The 17901-nt window shown below is 35.8% G+C and overlaps 3 protein-coding genes across 6 annotated transcripts; 1 reads left to right on the forward strand and 2 right to left on the reverse strand.

The window, feature by feature from the left end:
- Window positions 1–983: 983 nt before the first annotated feature.
- Window positions 984–8308, reverse strand: LOC142540200 (uncharacterized). 4 transcript variants are annotated; one of them, XR_012819054.1, is made up of 7 exons: window positions 8061–8308; window positions 7916–7969; window positions 7752–7825; window positions 7179–7296; window positions 6507–6565; window positions 5987–6136; window positions 1183–5902 (listed from the first exon to the last, which is right to left on the reverse strand). XR_012819054.1 is itself a non-coding variant. In XM_075646178.1 (6 exons), the coding sequence occupies exons 1-6, from the start codon at window positions 8148–8150 to the stop codon at window positions 1201–1203; spliced, it is 474 nt and encodes a 157-aa protein (XP_075502293.1). In that variant the 5' UTR covers window positions 8151–8307; the 3' UTR covers window positions 984–1200. The 4 variants fall into 4 exon arrangements, 2 of the variants coding, with proteins under 2 accessions (XP_075502293.1, XP_075502301.1); XR_012819053.1 differs by having other exon boundaries at window positions 1183–5751; window positions 5825–6136; XM_075646178.1 differs by lacking the exon at window positions 5987–6136 and having other exon boundaries at window positions 984–1279; window positions 8061–8307.
- Window positions 8309–9265: 957 nt separating this feature from the next.
- Window positions 9266–13837, forward strand: LOC142540191 (splicing factor SF3a60 homolog). Its single transcript, XM_075646168.1, has 12 exons — window positions 9266–9565; window positions 9657–9776; window positions 9871–9975; window positions 10135–10277; window positions 10437–10533; window positions 10807–10971; window positions 11289–11360; window positions 11682–11840; window positions 12068–12145; window positions 12330–12458; window positions 13108–13254; window positions 13432–13837. The coding sequence occupies exons 1-12, from the start codon at window positions 9392–9394 to the stop codon at window positions 13576–13578; spliced, it is 1536 nt and encodes a 511-aa protein (XP_075502283.1). The 5' UTR covers window positions 9266–9391; the 3' UTR covers window positions 13579–13837.
- Window positions 13838–14200: 363 nt separating this feature from the next.
- Window positions 14201–17901, reverse strand: LOC142540219 (uncharacterized). The gene is made up of 4 exons (XM_075646208.1): window positions 17560–17901; window positions 15358–15858; window positions 14659–14805; window positions 14201–14574 (listed from the first exon to the last, which is right to left on the reverse strand). Exons 1-4 carry the CDS (start codon window positions 17662–17664, stop codon window positions 14482–14484), a joined length of 846 nt encoding a protein of 281 aa, XP_075502323.1. The 5' UTR covers window positions 17665–17901; the 3' UTR covers window positions 14201–14481.

A 17901-nucleotide genomic window follows, 5' to 3' on the forward strand; every position in this document is an offset into this window, starting at 1 on the left:
ATACCCACGATAAAATCGACAACTAATTAAGATTTAAGAATACTTTAGCAACTTCACCTACCCATTCAAGATCTACTATGCCAACAACCCAAATGACCAATGAATGAGCGTATTGACGATTGATTGCATCCTCTTTTGGCGGAACAAACCATAGTAAACGTGGGGTTTATATTTTCAACATCGACCAACAACCATGACAACATAATCGTTTGATTCGTTTGATGAGATGATGATGGATGAAAGATAAAGACGATATATTGAAATATAAGAATAATATAATTATTTTTAAACTCCATTGATTGTAAAACCAAACATGAGATGATGTAAGAATTTGTTGTAATGCATTACCGAATGCAATTTCTTGCATAATAGAGAACTTTGGAAGCTATGTCCTGCATCCTTTTTGGGCCCTCCAAACTTATGGGGACGCTTTTGCTGCTTTTGTCTTTTGACCCATATTCTCTTTTTGGTTGGGATGTGTAACACAACCTTAAAAAGCATGCTGACAATTCCAGTTTCTTGGTAGTTGAGAGTAAGACTTGGGCACCTACCATTTACCTCACCATGGTAGGTGGGTGTGATTCATCATGAAACACGTTTTTTCTTGCGTAGTTTTCCATGGAACGACGAATCAATATGACGATTTAACACGTCTCTTGTCCGTTGTATGGTGGCAAGCACATGAGATACTATACTTCAAATCTGTTAAGACTCGCTTTTTTCATAAGCTTAAACTAATAGCAGTGTCAAACAACAGCATTTCATTTTAACATGTTACTTCATGTGTAAATCAGACCCAAGTTGGTCCGAAATTGGTAACAAAGACTTAGAAATAAGCACTGGAGATGGTATGAACATAAAAACTTAAATAGAAAAGACGGTCGGTTACTTAAATGTTGAATATATATAGCAGGGGTTACATATAGCAGAAACATTGGAATGAAGCAGTCTTTCAACATGATTGCTTTTTTAAAGTTGAGAACTAATCAGACTCCCTGGTGTTGTAAAATGTTTGAAATCATAAAAAATCAGCAGTCCCATGAACCAAACTCGAACACATATTAAACATGACCGTGAAAGAATCAAAAGGAATTCGTCACACTAAAGAAGGCCAAGAATTGTTGAACAATATCGCTTCACATGTAAATGACCAAGAACATTGTCGTACAATGAGTTACCTACATCTCAGCAATGAGTCACCTATATCTCAGTGTCAAAGAGACGGATGGTCACTTCAGAAACCATCCTACGAGCGAAAGGAATGTAACTCAAACTGTACCTGAAATTTCCAGTAATGGTTGTGAGAACGCAATTAAGTCAAAGCATGATATGTTCAAGAAAGTCGTTGGCTTAGACCGAGCAACACGTTCTTTTCTATTCCCCATTTAAAGGAATTTTTACAAAAAATCAACTTTGGGATGAAGAATCTAGCTGGTTCGTATAAGCAATATTAATTGTACAAAGTAAATTGTAGACAACACAGAAGAAGACATAATGGCAGAAGTAAAATTCTTGGCAAGAAGAACAAGAGTATATTCTGGACTTGTTTTGAGTGTTTTCTTCTATATTACAATCGTTCGAGGCCTACTAATACATCCAGAGTATTTGAGCTTAATCCTAGGCACAAATCCAGTAACCGAAGAAAGTATACATATTTATCCCCAAGTATTTAGGAAATAAATATTTACAGAATATGAAAATATTTTCTTTCTATTTTCTCCACACTCCCTCTCAAGTTGGAGCAAATATATCTGTCATGCCCAACTTGCTCGTAAAGTTTCCAAATTTGGTCTGAAGTGTACCTTCGTCAATGCATCAAGAACCTGCTGTTCAGAAGTGACAAATGATATACAGACAATTCCATTCACCATATTCTCTTTAATGAAATGTCTTTCTACTTCGATATGCTTAGTACGATCATGCCATGATTATCAACAATACTAATTGCAGGCTTGTCATCACTGAACAATTTCATGGGAACTTGTGATTCTAGTTTGAGTTCTACTAGAACCAACTTCAGCCACAATATTTCACAAACTCCATCTACCAATGCTCTCAATTCCGCTTCAGCACTACTTCAAGCTACGACATCTTGCTTTTTACTCTTCCAAGCGACAAGATTTCCCCTTAGGAAGGTACAATATCCTGAAGTAGATCTTCTATCGGATATTGATCCAGCCCAATCTGCATATCTGAAAGCTTCTATACTCTTTTGATTGGTTTTTTGAAACAACATGCTTTTTCCCGGAGAATCAGTCAGATACGGAGAACCAGTCAGATACTTTAAAATCTTATATACAGCCTCCAAATGTTCTACACACGGTGAATGCATAAACCAACTAAACACACTTACAAAAAATGCAATATCAGGTCTCGTATGTTAAAGATAAATAAGCTTTCCCACAAAGCATTGATATCTCCCTTTTTCGACAGGTATTTTTTTTGTTCTACACCCAACTTCTGATTTGGATCCATAGGATATCACTAGGTCTACATCCACTCATCCTCATTTCTTGTAGCAAATCCAAAACATATTTTCTCTGTGACACACATATGCCTTTTTTTTTATCTAGCAACTTCCATGCCCAAGAGATAACGTAAAGGGCCCAAGTCTTTAGTTTCAAATTTGAATGCAAGACTTTTCTTTAATCTGGATATCTCTTCCTCATCATTACCTGTAAGAATTATATTGTCCACATAAACAACTGGGATAGCCATTTTGTCGTCACTGGTATGCTTAACAAACATCAGCGTGCTCAGATTGTCCTTGTGTATAACCTTGTTTCTTGATTGATCTGGAGAATCTCTCAAACCAAGCTCGTGATGATTGCTTCAAACCATACATGGATTTATTCAATTTGCATATTTTTCCTCCAAAAATTGTTTTCAAATCCTGAAGGAACATCCATGACACTTTTTCCTTTTAACTCACAAATGAGAAATGCATTTTTGACATCCAACTGGTATAAAGACCAATCTAGATTCGCAGATAAACACAACAAAATTCTTATGGTGGACAAAAGTTTCTTGGTAATCAATACCATATGTTCGGGTGAACCTTTTATCCACAAGCCTCGTTTTGTAACGTTCTATAGATCCATCGGAGTTAAATTTCAATGCAAACACCCATTCACATCCAACTGTTTGTTTACCTTCAAGGAGATAATCCATTTCCTATATACCACTCTTTTTTAAAGCATCCATTTCCTCGAGGACAACCTTATTCCATTCTGGAGTTCTTAGAGCTTCCTGTATAGTCTTTGGAACATCAACACTATGTAACTGTGAGATAAAATTAGGGTACGATGTGGATATCTAAATTTAGGATACATGATTAGAAAGCGGGTGTTTGGTGCATGCCCTTGCACATTTCTTGAATGCAACAGTAAGGTCGAAGAGCTATGTAGATTCTAGTTTGTTATTAGATGGTTCGGAATTGTTATGTGTGCTTGAAAGGGTTTGAAGTTGAAAATCTATCCTCGGTTCAAATGTTTGGTCGTGCGGAGCTATGGCATCAAGGCTACTTTGAGGTCATCTTTTGTAGACTTGCCCAAATCTCTTCGTATCCTCATTTCCCGTTCCAGTATCTATATCATGAAGTTGTACCCTATTAAGTGTGTTTGTACCCACATTAATCATGCAATCAAGATCTAGGTCAAACGAATCTTCATCTTTATCATCCCCTTGAAGAGGAGAGCTAAAGTAAGCTTATTTTTCAAAAAATTTGACGTCCATTGTTAAAAAAAAACCTTTTTGTTAGGGATCAAAACATCTATAATCTTTTTGTGTGGGAGAATATCCCAGAAAAACACACTGTACAACTCGGGGATCCAGTTTATCACCACTATGATGATGCACATGAACAAAAACATCACACCAAAAAACTCTAAGGGGTTTACATCAGAGGATATACGAGACATGAGAAAGTTTTTTTTAAACAATGCTAAGGGCGATTTAAAATTCAAAACTCTTGATGGTATTCTGTTGATCAGGCAAGTAGAAGTTAAAATAGCTTCCCCCCATAAGTATTTAGGTACTCTAGTGGTAAACATTAGAGACCTAGCTATTTACAGGAGGTGTCTATATTTCCTCTCTGCCATTCTATTTGTTATGGCGTTTGTATACAAGAGCCATGATGAACTATACCTTTTTGCTGAAAAATAACCCGAAAATTTGATTAAAGTATTCTTTCTCGTCATCACTTCAAAACAATTTAATTTTTTCTTGAAATTGTGTCTGAGTCACGGTGTAGAAGTTTTTAAAATTTGTTCAGTGCCTAATTTTTCCCCCATTAGATAGCCCCAACTCAAATGTGTATAATCATCAATAAATGTAATAAAAGATTTTTTTCCAGAGAGGGTTGGAGTTTTAAAAGGTCCCTAGACATCACTGTGAATGAGCGAAAAATGTTTTGATGCATGACATGGTTGACTAAGATAAGATGCACGACAAATATCACACTGAAAATCAGCAGGATTTTTATTTCAAAATAATTCTGGAAAAACATATTTCAAATATTGAAAATTGGGATGTCCTAATCTATGGTGCCACATCATAATATCGCTAATACTAGAACTGGAGTTTGATACGATATTCAAATGTTGAGCTTGTCCACCCAAGTTCGTCTTCCCCAAAGTAGTAGAGACCTTCATTTTCTCTAGCATTGCCAATCATATTCCTCGAGGTTAGATTCACAAAATTTCGATGAAAACTTAGCACAACACTTCAAGTCATGGGTTAGTTTGCTAATGGACAGTAGGTTACACGAAAGATTAGGAACGTTCAGAAAATTATGTAGTGTCGAAGTATTGGAAATAACAACGGATCTTTTTCCAATATAGCTGATAAAGAACCGTCAACTATTTTTATTTTTTGATTTCATGCACAAGGAGAATAAGAACAGAACAATTTGGAAGATCCGGTCATATGATCAGTAGCACCTGAATCTATTATCCAAGGGTGAGAGAATAAGGTGGACACATTAAAAGCAGCTGATTAATTACCTGTGCAAGAGAACATGATGCTGGTGACGAAGTGGGGTGTGAAAAATGTGAGGATTGGAACAATTTATACAATTGATCTAATTGCTCCTTACTGGAAGTTGGCGTCCCAGAGGAATTTTTCCTGTCAATAAGCTCCACCACGTCCATTCGTTTTCAAATTCTTTGGTTTCCAATTTGGAGGCTTACCATGTAAATCCAAACAATTATATTGGGTATGCCATGGTTTGCTACAATAGTCGCACCGAAGTTCTTCCTTTTTATCTTGTTGAGATTGTGTGCTGGGAAAATTGTTCTTGCTGATCAATGCTGAGGACTCTGTAGTAGGTGACAGACACATTGTCATTCAACATCACTTTCTTCCTTCCTTCTTCTCGACGTACTTCTCCATCCGTTTATGGAATTTGACACTGTCACGTTTGCATTCCCATGATTCTTCATAGCAGAGCTCTAGTGTTTTCATATAGTTGTAATATTCAATCACTCCCCTCTCACCTTGTCTGAACTACCACAGTTTGGTCTTCAACTCAAAAATATGTGATGAATTTTTCAGATCGGAGTAAGTTTCTTTCACAGACTCCCAAACGTCCTTTGCGGTGGGTAGAAACAAATAAGTCTTACCATTGATGGCTCCATGGAGTTTACAAGCCAAGCGATGACTAGAGAATATTCTGATTTCCATATGACCCATTTTGGACTTCTCCATTAAATAGCCCAGCCTTCCCTTGCCGTCAATTACTAATTTAATTGACTGAGCCCACCCCAAATAGTTATTCCCATTGGTGAACTCAATTAGAGAGTTTTCGAGCCAATAGAAATCATACCAGGTGTTTCACGTTTCCACTTTCTCCAGAGGCTGTCTTGCTCTGTTCGCTTGAAGATCCAGCCATTCTCAGATTTTTCTGGGCTTAGAACACAGGGACAAAATTGGGATTAGGGAAGATGAAAATATTGGACCCAAAAAGGTGATAAACTTGGGCTTATACACTGCAACTGGACGTGGCAACGCTCAAAATGTCACAATACTACCTCTGCACCACCGTCCTTTCGAATTATTGTGGCGCAAATCACCACCACGGTGGACGAGGCACGACTCTGGTGGACAGGAATTACAAGGCCAGTGTTGAGAACTGGCTCTGATACCATGTAGACAACACAGAAGAAGACATAACTGTAGAAATTAAATTCCTGGCAAGAAGAACAAGAGTATATTTTGGATTTGTTTTGAGTGTTTTCTTCAATATTACAGTCCTTTTAGGCCTAATAATATATACAGAGTATCTGACCTTAATTCTAGGCACAATTCCGTAACTAAAGGAACTATACATGTTTATCCCCAGGTACTTAGGAAATAAACATTTACAGAATATGAATATATTTCTCTTTCTATTTTCTCTACAAAAAAAATGAAACAAGATAATGAAAGTGAATTCCAAGATTAATACTAAAAGTTGATTAAACTGAAGGAGGAAAAAAAGAACAGAATTAACGTTTAATCTGACTTACCAAATAAGAGCACCTATTTCACATATGATGGCAATGATCGTAAGAATCTTGCTGTGTATCTGCAAATTTACAACATGAATCTCTAGTAAAAGCAAATCCAGATGCTACATTGACTGAAATTCGCATAAAAATATTTAAAGTTCTAATATCTTTCTTAATTAGGAGAAGTTAGGTCAACAGCCGAAAGGGAGTTTGGATATAAAATAACTTCGTTTTTAAAAACTATTTCAAGTTCATAACAAATAGCAGAGGAATAAGTTTTATGTTTAGTTCTAAGGTTAGAAGTACAAGCACTAATAGCTGTGTCTCTTGGCTTATTAATTTCTGTTTTTAGGGGAGTTTCAAAAGCTCAAAAAGCCAAACAAATAATCCATATAACGTTTAAAAGTGTTTTTTCCCTAAATTTGAGCTTCTTGTTTTAGTGGAAATCGGTATATCAACAGGCACTTTCATCTCTACAAAATTATGGTAAAATGAGATTGTTAAAATAAAATGAAAAACAGGACAATGCAATTACAAAGAAAGGGATAATATATTTTTTTGACAAATGCAACTATAATAGCTTGCATTGCAAAAAAATTCCCAACCAATCTGTCAAGAAATAACCTTTTTCTACACAAACTCTTGAGTATTGACAGTTCTGAATAACTGCAATTTATATGATAAACTTACCAATAGAGCACAAATGAGAGCCACAACAACACAACCGATGTAAATTGCTGTAGCATATACTCGGACAGGATCGAGCATCATTCTTAACTGCTGGGCAGGCCCAATGAGGAGAGCCGTGCTGCCAATACGTATCCAAATTCAAAATTCAAGAAAGAAAACAAAAATACAAAAGTCCAGGAGCATTGAAGGAAATACAAAAGCAAGCAATCTGCTTATCTCCACAGTGTTACGACCACACAAAAAAAATGCCTATCCAACATCCGCCTGCTATAATCAACATTCGGTTGAGTATTGTCATATTATATTTATATTTTCCAGTGACGAGCTTTGGCCGGAATACTAATGTTCACTATCATACAGACTACATTTTTGGTCAAGAAAATGAAAATTTTAGGTGTGATTTAAGGAAATACAAGTTTTGCCTTAAAAATTTATTGAGTTGCCCCCACATCGCAATCACATCTCGGTCCTGCTGCATCCTAAATTTCACATTCATGATCTGAGCTGACTTTTGTTTCTTCAAATGCAGACCAAATAACATAGCACATTAAATAGCATATCTGAGCAATTTACCTTCCAACAGCCAGCACGTTGCCAAAGGTGAATAATAGAGCAAATTTGATGGGCTTTGCAAACACAATCAGCGACTGCAAAGAAATACCATAAATACTTTCACGAAATGTATTCAACTCAATCATCATTCTGTAAAGATTCGAAATTTCCAAGGGATTTCATACCAGGAACATACAAACAAGTCCAGCTAGCAAAAATGCAGCAAACCCATAAACCCTCTGCTTATTGGAATCGAAAATTGAAAAAAAGAAAGTTAAAAATCAAGAAATTTCATCGTGAGCTGTTAGAACAAAAAATTTGTGATTATACCTGCATTGGGGAGAGAGAGCAGAGGCCCTCAGTCCCTTCCAGCAAGTAATCTTGCTGTTCTTCATCTGCATCTTGTGTAAACTTCCACATTACCCAAGATTTACCCACTCCTTCTGATCATCAACCCCCGAGTTTTAGATCATCTTTTTCATGGCCGATTCGGGGGATCCAAGAGTCATGTTTGCAGATTTACGGGGGCTCTTCGGAAAACAAAAAACTATTGTGCTTACTTTTTTTTCCCCTTCTTACATATCTGATTATTTTTTCTTTTCACAATCCCCACACCTTTTTTTTTTTCATTTTACTTGGTTTATATAAAGAATATAAATAATTTAGAAAATAGTCATTTAAAATTGAATCAAGAAGAGGAATTATAGCTAATGAACAAATTTCTATTTTGTTTTTTTTAAAAATAGCCTTACACTACGACGACATTTGAAATTAAAGCTATGATAATAATGTTCGGATAAATGATATGATAAAAATGAAATAAATTTTTTGTTAATATATTATTTGATTTGATTGATAAATAATAATTTGTTTGATTTGATTGATTAATTTCAATATAAAATGATAAATTATTATTTTGTCATTTTAATAATTTAAAAATATTAATAATACTATTTATTAATGATAATATTGTAATTTACATTTAATTATTGATTGATGTAAGATAAATAATTAATAGATGTATAAATAATATGAAAAAGTAAACATGAAATATAATAGCTAAATTATCGATTAATTAATAATATATCACTTAAAATAATGTCTATATATTAAGAATACAAAAAGATTATTATTTTTATAAAAAAATAACATTTATTTTTTAAAACCACACACAATAATGTATTTTAATTTTCCCAAAAAAATAATAATGTAATTGAAGTAAAAAAACGTGGAGAGGATCATGAATAACAATTTAGTTACATGTTTCATTTTTTAAAATATAGATATTTTATTTTAAAAAACCTAAAGTATGTTTTTTGACGTCATTTAAACAATTAATTTTTTGATTCAATAATTCAATTATTTCTTTAAGATTATGATTTTAAAAACCGATCAAATTTAGTAAATTGATCCAAACATTTAATTTAGGACAGAAAAAATATTAATATTAAAATCTAAAATAATCTCATATTAACCCCTCAATAGAGCAAAATTACTTCAAACCCCAACGTTACTCCACTACATGCAAATAGATCCTTTCAAATCCTCGCACACACAGCTGCCAAAAACGACACCGTTGCTTGGTCCCCCCTTACCTTCCTTCCCTTAACCTCTACAAATCGAAAACCCTAGGTCCCGAGCATCCCTGAAGAAATTGAAGAATGTCTTCGACGCTGTTGGAGGTGACTCGTGCGTCGCACGAAGAAGTCGAGCGGCTCGAGCGGCTCATTGTGAAGGATCTCCAAACCGAGCCGCCGACGACCAAGGATCGTCTCTACCAAAGCCACCGAGTTCGCAACATGATTGAGCAAATCGCTTCAACCACTCACAAACTCGTAAAATTATTCTTGCGAAGCTCAATTTTTTAAGCTTTTGGGTGTAGTTTGATGATTGATTTACGGTAGATGTTTGTTTTTTGATTTGTAGATTGAAATTTACGAGGATAATGACAATGCTAGGAAGGATGAGATTGCGGCGCTCGGTGGACAGAGTTCCACGGGAGCCAATGTCAATGTTTTCAGTGCATTTTATGATAGACTGAAAGAGGTGCCAAATTCCGTGCTTTCTTATCACTATTGGTTTTTTTTTTTTTACTGTTTTCTATAAGTTGATATTGATGATGTGCACTGGTGGAATGTAGATTCGTGAGTACCACAGAAGGCATCCTACTGCTCGATATGTTGACACCACTGATGAATTTGAACAGCTTCTTAAAGAGGAGCCGGTTATTGAGTTCACTGGAGAGGTTATTACTCTCTTTCTGTTACACTCTCACCTAATGCACTAGTACATGGTAATAGCTGGATTCTGCTGATGTAGTTCAAATTTCTCTTATTTTTGTCTTATTTATCTAGGAAGTTTGCAGATTTGCTTTTATGCTTACAAAATTTCGGATTCATTTTAGGAAGCCTTTGGAAGATACCTTGATTTGCATGAATTATACAATGATTATATCAACTCCAAATTTGGGAAGCAAATCGAGTATTCTATTTACCTCGACTTATTTTTGCAACCAGAGAATATACCCCGCAAGTTGAAGCTCACCAGGTAGCTAAACCATTTACTACTTTTTTCCCATAAGATATGCCATTTGTACTCTGCCCTATATTCCACTTCTATTTCTGAATAGATTATTAGGGCCATTTGGTCCTCAAAGATTTTTCCATGTATATATTAATATGTTGGATTATTTGTTTGCTTTAACAGGCTATTTAAAGAGTACATGCAAAAACTCCTGGAATATCTTATATACTTTTTCGAGCGTACAGAACCCTTACAAGATCTTGAGAGGATTTTTTCCAAGGTTGGTTGTTACATCTACGATGATCCACCTTTCCAGTTTTAGTCCTTCCTATTATTATGTTCGACTTTGCCTTTTGTTCCCCTGCTTTCGAGTTCAAAATTGATCTACTAAGCACCCCAGAATTAGTTGTTACACTACTCTGTTTTGATGGCCTGTTAAAGTATTATTTTATTGACTTTTATGTTAGAACTGAAGGGAAAAATTCCTCCTACTGATTAGTATACTTATTGGCTGAGTTCAGCTTGAGTTATTATTAGTCTCTACATCTGGCAGGTAGTTTCTGATTTTGAAGAGCAATGGAGTAATGGCCAGGTTGAAGGATGGGAGAACGAGGGCCAGGAAAATTCTGCCATTCCAGAACAAAATCAAATTATTGATCTTGATTATTACGGCACCGTCGAGGAGCTAATGATAGTAGGACCGGAGAAGTTGAAGGAGGTACTAATGGAAGAATTTAGTCAATATTTGTGTATTGGCTTCGGAAATGAAACATTATTTTCACTGAAAAAGCTAAATTTTTTAAAAAGAGATTTAACCAGTTGCATGCTTATTAGGCTGATGAATATTTTCAATAAGTAGCTCCTTCTAATGCTTTCAACGAGTAAAAAGCAAATAAGTTTGTCTAACTGATGGTGATGGTGCATATCTGGTCCATTGTGATTTACTTCCACTTTTCATTTTACACTTTCTAGTTTCTAGTGCTTGTGAAAGTGCATTTTATGAAATGTATTACTGACTGATACCCTAATTTGTAGGCATTGGCTGCCCTTGGATTGAAAACAGGAGGCACTGTGCGACAGCGTGCAGAGAGGATTTTTCTTACGAAGGTGAGAATACACTTTCTTATGCATAATGCAAATGTACTTGTGCATGTTTACCATTGTACATATGTATATGTGAGGAAACTAAGGTTAGATGGCTATGAATCTCTTTCTTTCACTTCCAAGTTTTTGTGTGCATTATTTTTATAGGGTCTGTGCCTAATTTGATCCAATAGTCTCATCTTAGACACATCATGATTAAACAAACTGTGCTATACCTATACTACAATTACCTCATGAATTAGCAGTTACGGGTTACCTATAAATTTGGAACCTGGTGCTGAAATTTATCTGTCTTTGATCTTGTTGATTGTTTTTCTGCTTCAGCATACACCCCTTGAGAAGTTGGATAGAAAACATTTTGCTAAGGGCTCACTTGGACCAGATAGAAATAGTGGAGCTGTTACCCTGCGGTCAAATGAAGACGCGAAAGAGATTTCCTTGATGGAAGCCAAATTGAAAAAGTTATGTGACCTGTTGCATGAGGTAAGCATATAACGTCTCTATCTCCTTTAATCCTCTCACCCTTCTCCATTTGATTTCTGTTTCCTTTTTTAGTGTTGGTTCTCCAACCCTCTGTTTCCCATGGTTGTGGTCATTTTACCAAGTTCTCCACCTTTTTCTGCGTTAAACTTTATATGACTTGGAGACTGCAGAAATAAAATGTTTCTGAATTGATGACTTAATTTTATTTCTGGTATTTGACTTTGCAGACCATTGTGCGAACAAAAGAAAACATTGAGAAGAAACACGCCTTGACATATGATGAAATTGTACAGGAACGTGAAGAGGTACTGCTATTCAAGCTCTGCTAACCCGGATACTACTGGAATAAGATTATAAAAAGATGGGCCAAGTGTAAAAAAAAGATGCTCTAAGTGTAAAAAAAACGAAACAACTTAGCCCGAGACTATTAGTGCGGATTACTTTGTGTTTATTTGTGAATATAATTTTGTTATTGTATTGTACCATCAGGATGAGGTGCAACCTGAATCTGAAAGTGATGACGAGGATCAGCAGATCTACAATCCCCTAAAATTGCCCATGGGCTGGGACGGAAAGCCTATACCATATTGGTTATATAAGCTTCATGGGCTTGGTCAGGTAAATAATCTTCTCCTCGTGTTGGAATTTGTAGAATCTGTGGTATTTTCCTCTTGCTATGGTTTTCCGGTGGTCTGCTGTGAAGCCTCTCTATTACTTGCTGTTGAAAGATGTCAGTATACTAAAAGAATGCTCAGAAAATTTTGCTAGTTTAGAAGATTTGAGCGATGGAACTGGGATTAAACTATTCTAGCAGATCCCCATCCCCTTCAGTGCAGTTAGGAGATGGCAAAGAGGGCAGGGAAAAATAGAAGGAAAATAGATGAAAAATGGTGACAAACAGAGGTACCAATTAACAAAAGAAAATGTGGGAAAGGCGGGATGCTATAAAATAATGTCCTTGTGGAACCAAGAAAGCAAAAGAAAATAACGGACGATGAACCATTGTTGTTAATGTAATGCTAACCTCTTTCTAAATTTCCCTTGTTACTGAGTCTTGTTTCCTTATTGAGGGATATTGGTGGTTAGATAATAAGTTGGTTTTAGTAACTTTGGCTGAAGAGTGAGACTTGTCGGTCATGGTTATTTTTCTACTGTTGGATGGTCGTAATGGTTATTGCCCTTCGTGTTTGTATTTTGAGCAGTCTGGTACTGTGTTTGGCTTTCTGAACATATTAATTTTTGTTGATGAATTATTGCACGTTAACAGGAGTTCAAATGCGAAATATGTGGGAACCAAAGTTATTGGGGCCGTAGGGCTTATGAGCGTCATTTCAAGGAATGGAGACATCAACATGGGATGCGATGTCTTGGTATTCCAAATACGAAGAATTTCAACGAAATAACATCCATAGAGGTACTCTTTCTAGCATGCAATTTTGCTATCCTCATTTGTAGGAACAATGATCTTTGTAATCTGATAACTAGGCAATCTTGTTTTGTAACACGTATCTTATGATTGATCACCGTCGAAAATAATTTTGTTTAACACTTTCTGGTACACATGGGTAACAATATCGATTCATGCACATAGGAAGCCAAACAACTTTGGGAAAAAATCCAAGAAAAGCAAGGTGTAAATAAGTGGCGTCCTGAGCTCGAAGAAGAATATGAAGACAAGGAGGGTAACATTTATAACAAGAAGACATATACCGATCTACAACGTCAGGGTTTGATATAAGGGAGACAATCTGATGCAGCTACTGCCTGTTTTCCTTGGATTTCACTGTAATCGGTTAGGCAAGAATCGTCCTTACATGCTCTTTGGTAAAGCTGAATTCCATATTGAGTTGATCTTCCCTCTGTTTGAACACAGGATAAATATGTTAGGCAAGAATCGTCTATAAAACCTATTTGTAATGATATCATATTCTTAGGTAGAAACATGAATTTTGGCTGTGTTCAGCTTGATTGAGTTTAACGGTGAAGACAATTTTGTAGTTTTTTTTTCGTTTTCTTTTTCTAAATATTTATTTATTAGATATAACCTTTAATAAACTAGTGTTGTATAATCATTGAACGAAAAATGTTAAAATAAATAAATAAGAACTGATTGAGAAATTTAGATATAAAAATATTGAATTTCCATGGAGGTTATTAATTGTAGAATCACTAGTCTAGTCCAGAGCAATGATCATGCAAGCACTACTCTAAACTTTTCCTCCAATGGTTCATTTTGATGAGAATACAGGAAAATATATTTTTGAAATTTAAAAATGTCGATTTTCTCACCATAAATACTATATTTTGGCTACCCCAAAAAGGTGGGTTTACTCCACAGGGATTGCATAACATAACATTCGTGAAGAAATAACAGAGATTTTATTTACGTATTATCGAACAAACTAGATATATATTATATATATACACATCTAACACATCATTTGATCTATACATTATTCAAGTAACAAAGAAACAAACTAGTCTACCAAATAGTAGGTTTATGCATCCAGCTTATTAAGTACATCCTACCTAAGCTTCAAGTTATCATTCCACAGACATAAATTTACCACTTGGGACGCTTCTTTCTCCCCTCGCATCATCTAAAGATCTTCCACACCTTTATGCTTGTTCTTGTTCATTGTCACTGTTTCTTGGAGGGTTCTATTTCTTCGGTCTTCGCAAATCTTCCACGAATTCTTGGCTGGCTGTCGGCCAAAGCCTTCCTGCAAGCATACTGAAACAAAACACACAGTAAGTTTCGTGAGTGTAGATTTTACTAGCCCAATTTTGAAGGTAAAGCTGGTTGTTTTGAACTGACCTTGATTTTCCTGCCAAAGTTTCGCTTGGACTTCTTGCTCCGGTACCTGGAAAGTTTCTCTTTGCGTTCTTCAGACGTGTAACTACTCGTAATAGTTGGCATCCCCAATGGGGATTGTACGAGGTTTATATTACCGTTACCAAGAGTCTGTCATAAAAACTCAGAATCAATGAACCGTGCCGCATCCTGTTGAAGAGGACACAAACATCTAAACCTTTCTTAGTTCGCAGACTGTCATAGAACTGTTGCATGCATATGGACTTGAATCGTGAGAACAATTAGGGGAGAAATACTATAGTTTTTGTGCATGTTTGAGATTTGGTTAACTTTACAATGGCCACTTCTAGGACTTGGTTAACTTATAGAATGGGTACCACTGGACTGGATACTATTTCACGTTTCCAATCGTTTTAAAAAATATTACTAAATTAAGTTGCTAACAGAATTGATGCATGATCATGTAAGGCCAATCAGACTTCTTCCATAATCTGATATGAGACAAGATATTACCAAGTTTCCAGCTTATATTTTGACCAAACATAGAGCCACATTTCTTGGGCTCTATATTCTTTCTTATGGTTAGCGAAAGATTCTATTTGGAACAAATCAATCTTATCATGCAGCGGAAGAATAATGGAATAGTTGCTATGTATGAGTAGCTTGTAAAGAAGATAAACAAGAAAGTAAGTGATTTTGAACCTTTATGTCTCCTTCGCTATACGCTCTACGCATCCCGTATACAGCTCCAAAGTCCATAACAGGGAGATCTAGAAAATTTGGCCTCAATGAAGCCTCATGTACATACTCCATTGAACTCAGACAGCTAGAACTAACACTCTTCTGGAACGAACCCTCGACGATGGAGATTCCATCTGTCTTCACAGCAGGAATTTCGATAATTAGAACATCGGATAGAGGTGTTTCATTCCCTTCTTTGGCTAAAAGATCCTTCTTGCATTCGTAAAAAACATCACTGAGAAGCTGACCACTCTTAATGGATGATTCAATATCCGATGCAGTTAATGATTGAGGGGATATGATGTTTTCACCACAAGAAATCATTGAAATGGCAGCTGTCATTGGATCGATTCCCATCATTGGTTCTTCGATTACTGGTTCAGGAGCCTTGAAGAGATCCCCTTCTCCTCCCAGGTTGTAATCGGATATAGTGGAAGTCTGAATGAGACTATTTGTGATGCCCTATGTTAAATTTAGAGACAATAAAATGTTAGGTGATAACAAAATTGACTGGCGAGAAGCATTATAAAAGTTGACGTCCACTATATATTGCCACCTAGTCATGATTTTAAAAGCCAAGAAGCATCAACAAAATTTATATAGGTCACTATACATTCACATTTTCCAATTTCAGAACAAAAACCTTCTAAAACCAATACATATGTTCCAAATATTCGAAAAAGAAGCATTTGTCATTCCCTTGGTTTTCAATTTGTCAACTCTCACAATGTTCTAAAAGCCAAGATTCTAAAACTATATGGTCGATAAGTTCTCCCTTGCACTCCATCTTACGACATCATCCAGCAGTGGTGCAACACCCAATTTTGTGGCGTGGTCAGGCCTCAGCCCTCGCATCTATTGTTTCTTTCAAGGAAGTTTAAAACCATTTCCTAAACTCCTCAATAGTGGCACAGCTAAAAGAAAGGGACATGGGGGGATTATATCAAAATAAAAGTTTTTAAAATAAAACAAAGTTTTGATATTTCCCAAGTAAACACTGGGCAGAATACTGGTATGCCTCCACTGCCCAAAACCAATGCTACAAGGATGTAACCAACATGAGTGTTCTACCCTTATCAACCCTGGAAAAATCCCTATTATCGGTAATCGGTTAGTTCGACCCTACCCTTGGGGCAATACTTTGAGGTTGATCTAATTGTATTTGAAGGAGGCTACATCATTTTCACATGATGCAAAGCATTGATCCACGTGCAATAAATACCCCAAAGACAGGATCGAATAAATCCTGTCTCAACTCTCAAAAAATGAAGAGAGCAAGGAAGGATAAAATACCCCTTTGTGAGGTAAACAACAAAGTTAGCCCAATGAATGGAAATCCATCAGGAAAATGGAAAACAGTTAATAGAATAACAACCACCAAAGGGTAGCTGAATTTAGCTCATCTCTATCTTTTCCCAACTTTTTCCATCTTTAATCAGCTCAAGTGGGATGAAAAGTGAATCCACAACACATTATAAGATCAAAATCGACAAAAAGGAATTGTGTAAAATAAAAAGATTAGTCATCCCCTATTTTGCCTTTTTTGAATGAGAGAAGAATGGGGGCAGTGAGTGAATAACACGGAACTAATGATTATGATATTCTTTCCACATCTTCTTTCTTCTTTTTTCCCCTCCATAAATAGATCCGAGCACTAAAGAAGAACTCAAATTACTTTCCGTTTTAACTGCCTTTAATCCCATTAGAAACAATATTTTTTAATAAAGCTCCAAGCTGTGAAACGAATAAATTATCACTCAATTAATTTTTAAACCAGAAATCCAAAGGGATTTGCCGTCCATTCACTTCAATAATTTCACAGAACCACAAATTAATAAAAGAAACATTCTGGAAGAAAGCCTTCTAATTTCCCATTGTTTTTCAATGACAGATTTTATTTTAGTTTTTATTTTTTGAAAACTGTATATACTAGAACACCAAATCACTAACAACCCACCAAAATATTGGATCTTGAACTGGAAAATAACATTCACCAAAAGACATAGAACCCACCTCAAGAAAATCCAATGAAGATCAGAAATGCAAATAAAAATAGTTTGCAGAGTCACGCAAACGAAAAGAACCCCTCAAAACTCAAATCATTCTAATTTTGAAAAGAAGATTAATGTAGGCCAAGAAAAGAAGAAACGAGGAGATACTTACCAATGAAGCATTGGATTTGTGTAAGCAGCAAAACTCATCAAACTGCAGAGCTTCTTGAGCGAAGTTCTGAAAGTACGGGAACATAAGCTCAGTATCTGCATACATTTAACTCACTTTTTCTTTGAAACTGTCTCCTTTTGAAGATTAGCGAAAGATGAGAAAAGCAGAGTGTAAAAATATATATAGAAAGAGAAAAACTTTAATGGTGGAAAGGCCTACTTATAGTGTATCAAACAGGGCCAGAGGGAAAAGGGAGGACAAAGTAGCAGCAGAAGCTCTGATCGAACAGCTCGTCTGAGAGAGATGAAAAAAGGAATTTGATTTTCTTGATTCTTCGGTGTC

The sequence above is a fragment of the Primulina tabacum genome, chromosome 1 (assembly GCF_025594145.1).
Source record: "Primulina tabacum isolate GXHZ01 chromosome 1, ASM2559414v2, whole genome shotgun sequence".
NCBI lineage: Eukaryota > Viridiplantae > Streptophyta > Magnoliopsida > Lamiales > Gesneriaceae > Primulina > Primulina tabacum.

Bases quoted from the DNA above. Each gene is read 5' to 3' on its own strand.
- LOC142540200 (XM_075646178.1), bottom strand. From the start codon at position 8,150: ATGTGGAAGTTTACACAAGATGCAGATGAAGAACAGCAAGATTACTTG. The intron at 6,566-7,178 runs GTAAGTTTATCA...GTAAATTTGCAG, and splicing joins CTCTCATTTGTGCTCTATTG to ATACACAGCAAGATTCTTAC. The intron at 1,280-6,506 runs GTAAGTCAGATT...TGGAAATTTCAG, and splicing joins GAAATAGGTGCTCTTATTTG to GTACAGTTTGAGTTACATTC.
- LOC142540191 (XM_075646168.1), top strand. From the start codon at position 9,392: ATGTCTTCGACGCTGTTGGAGGTGACTCGTGCGTCGCACGAAGAAGTC. The intron at 10,278-10,436 runs GTAGCTAAACCA...TTGCTTTAACAG, and splicing joins CGCAAGTTGAAGCTCACCAG to GCTATTTAAAGAGTACATGC. The intron at 10,534-10,806 runs GTTGGTTGTTAC...TACATCTGGCAG, and splicing joins TTGAGAGGATTTTTTCCAAG to GTAGTTTCTGATTTTGAAGA.
- LOC142540219 (XM_075646208.1), bottom strand. From the start codon at position 17,664: ATGTATGCAGATACTGAGCTTATGTTCCCGTACTTTCAGAACTTCGCT. The intron at 14,806-15,357 runs GTTCAAAATCAC...TTTTTATGACAG, and splicing joins ATAGCGAAGGAGACATAAAG to ACTCTTGGTAACGGTAATAT. The intron at 14,575-14,658 runs GTCAGTTCAAAA...GTTTTGTTTCAG, and splicing joins ACTTTGGCAGGAAAATCAAG to TATGCTTGCAGGAAGGCTTT.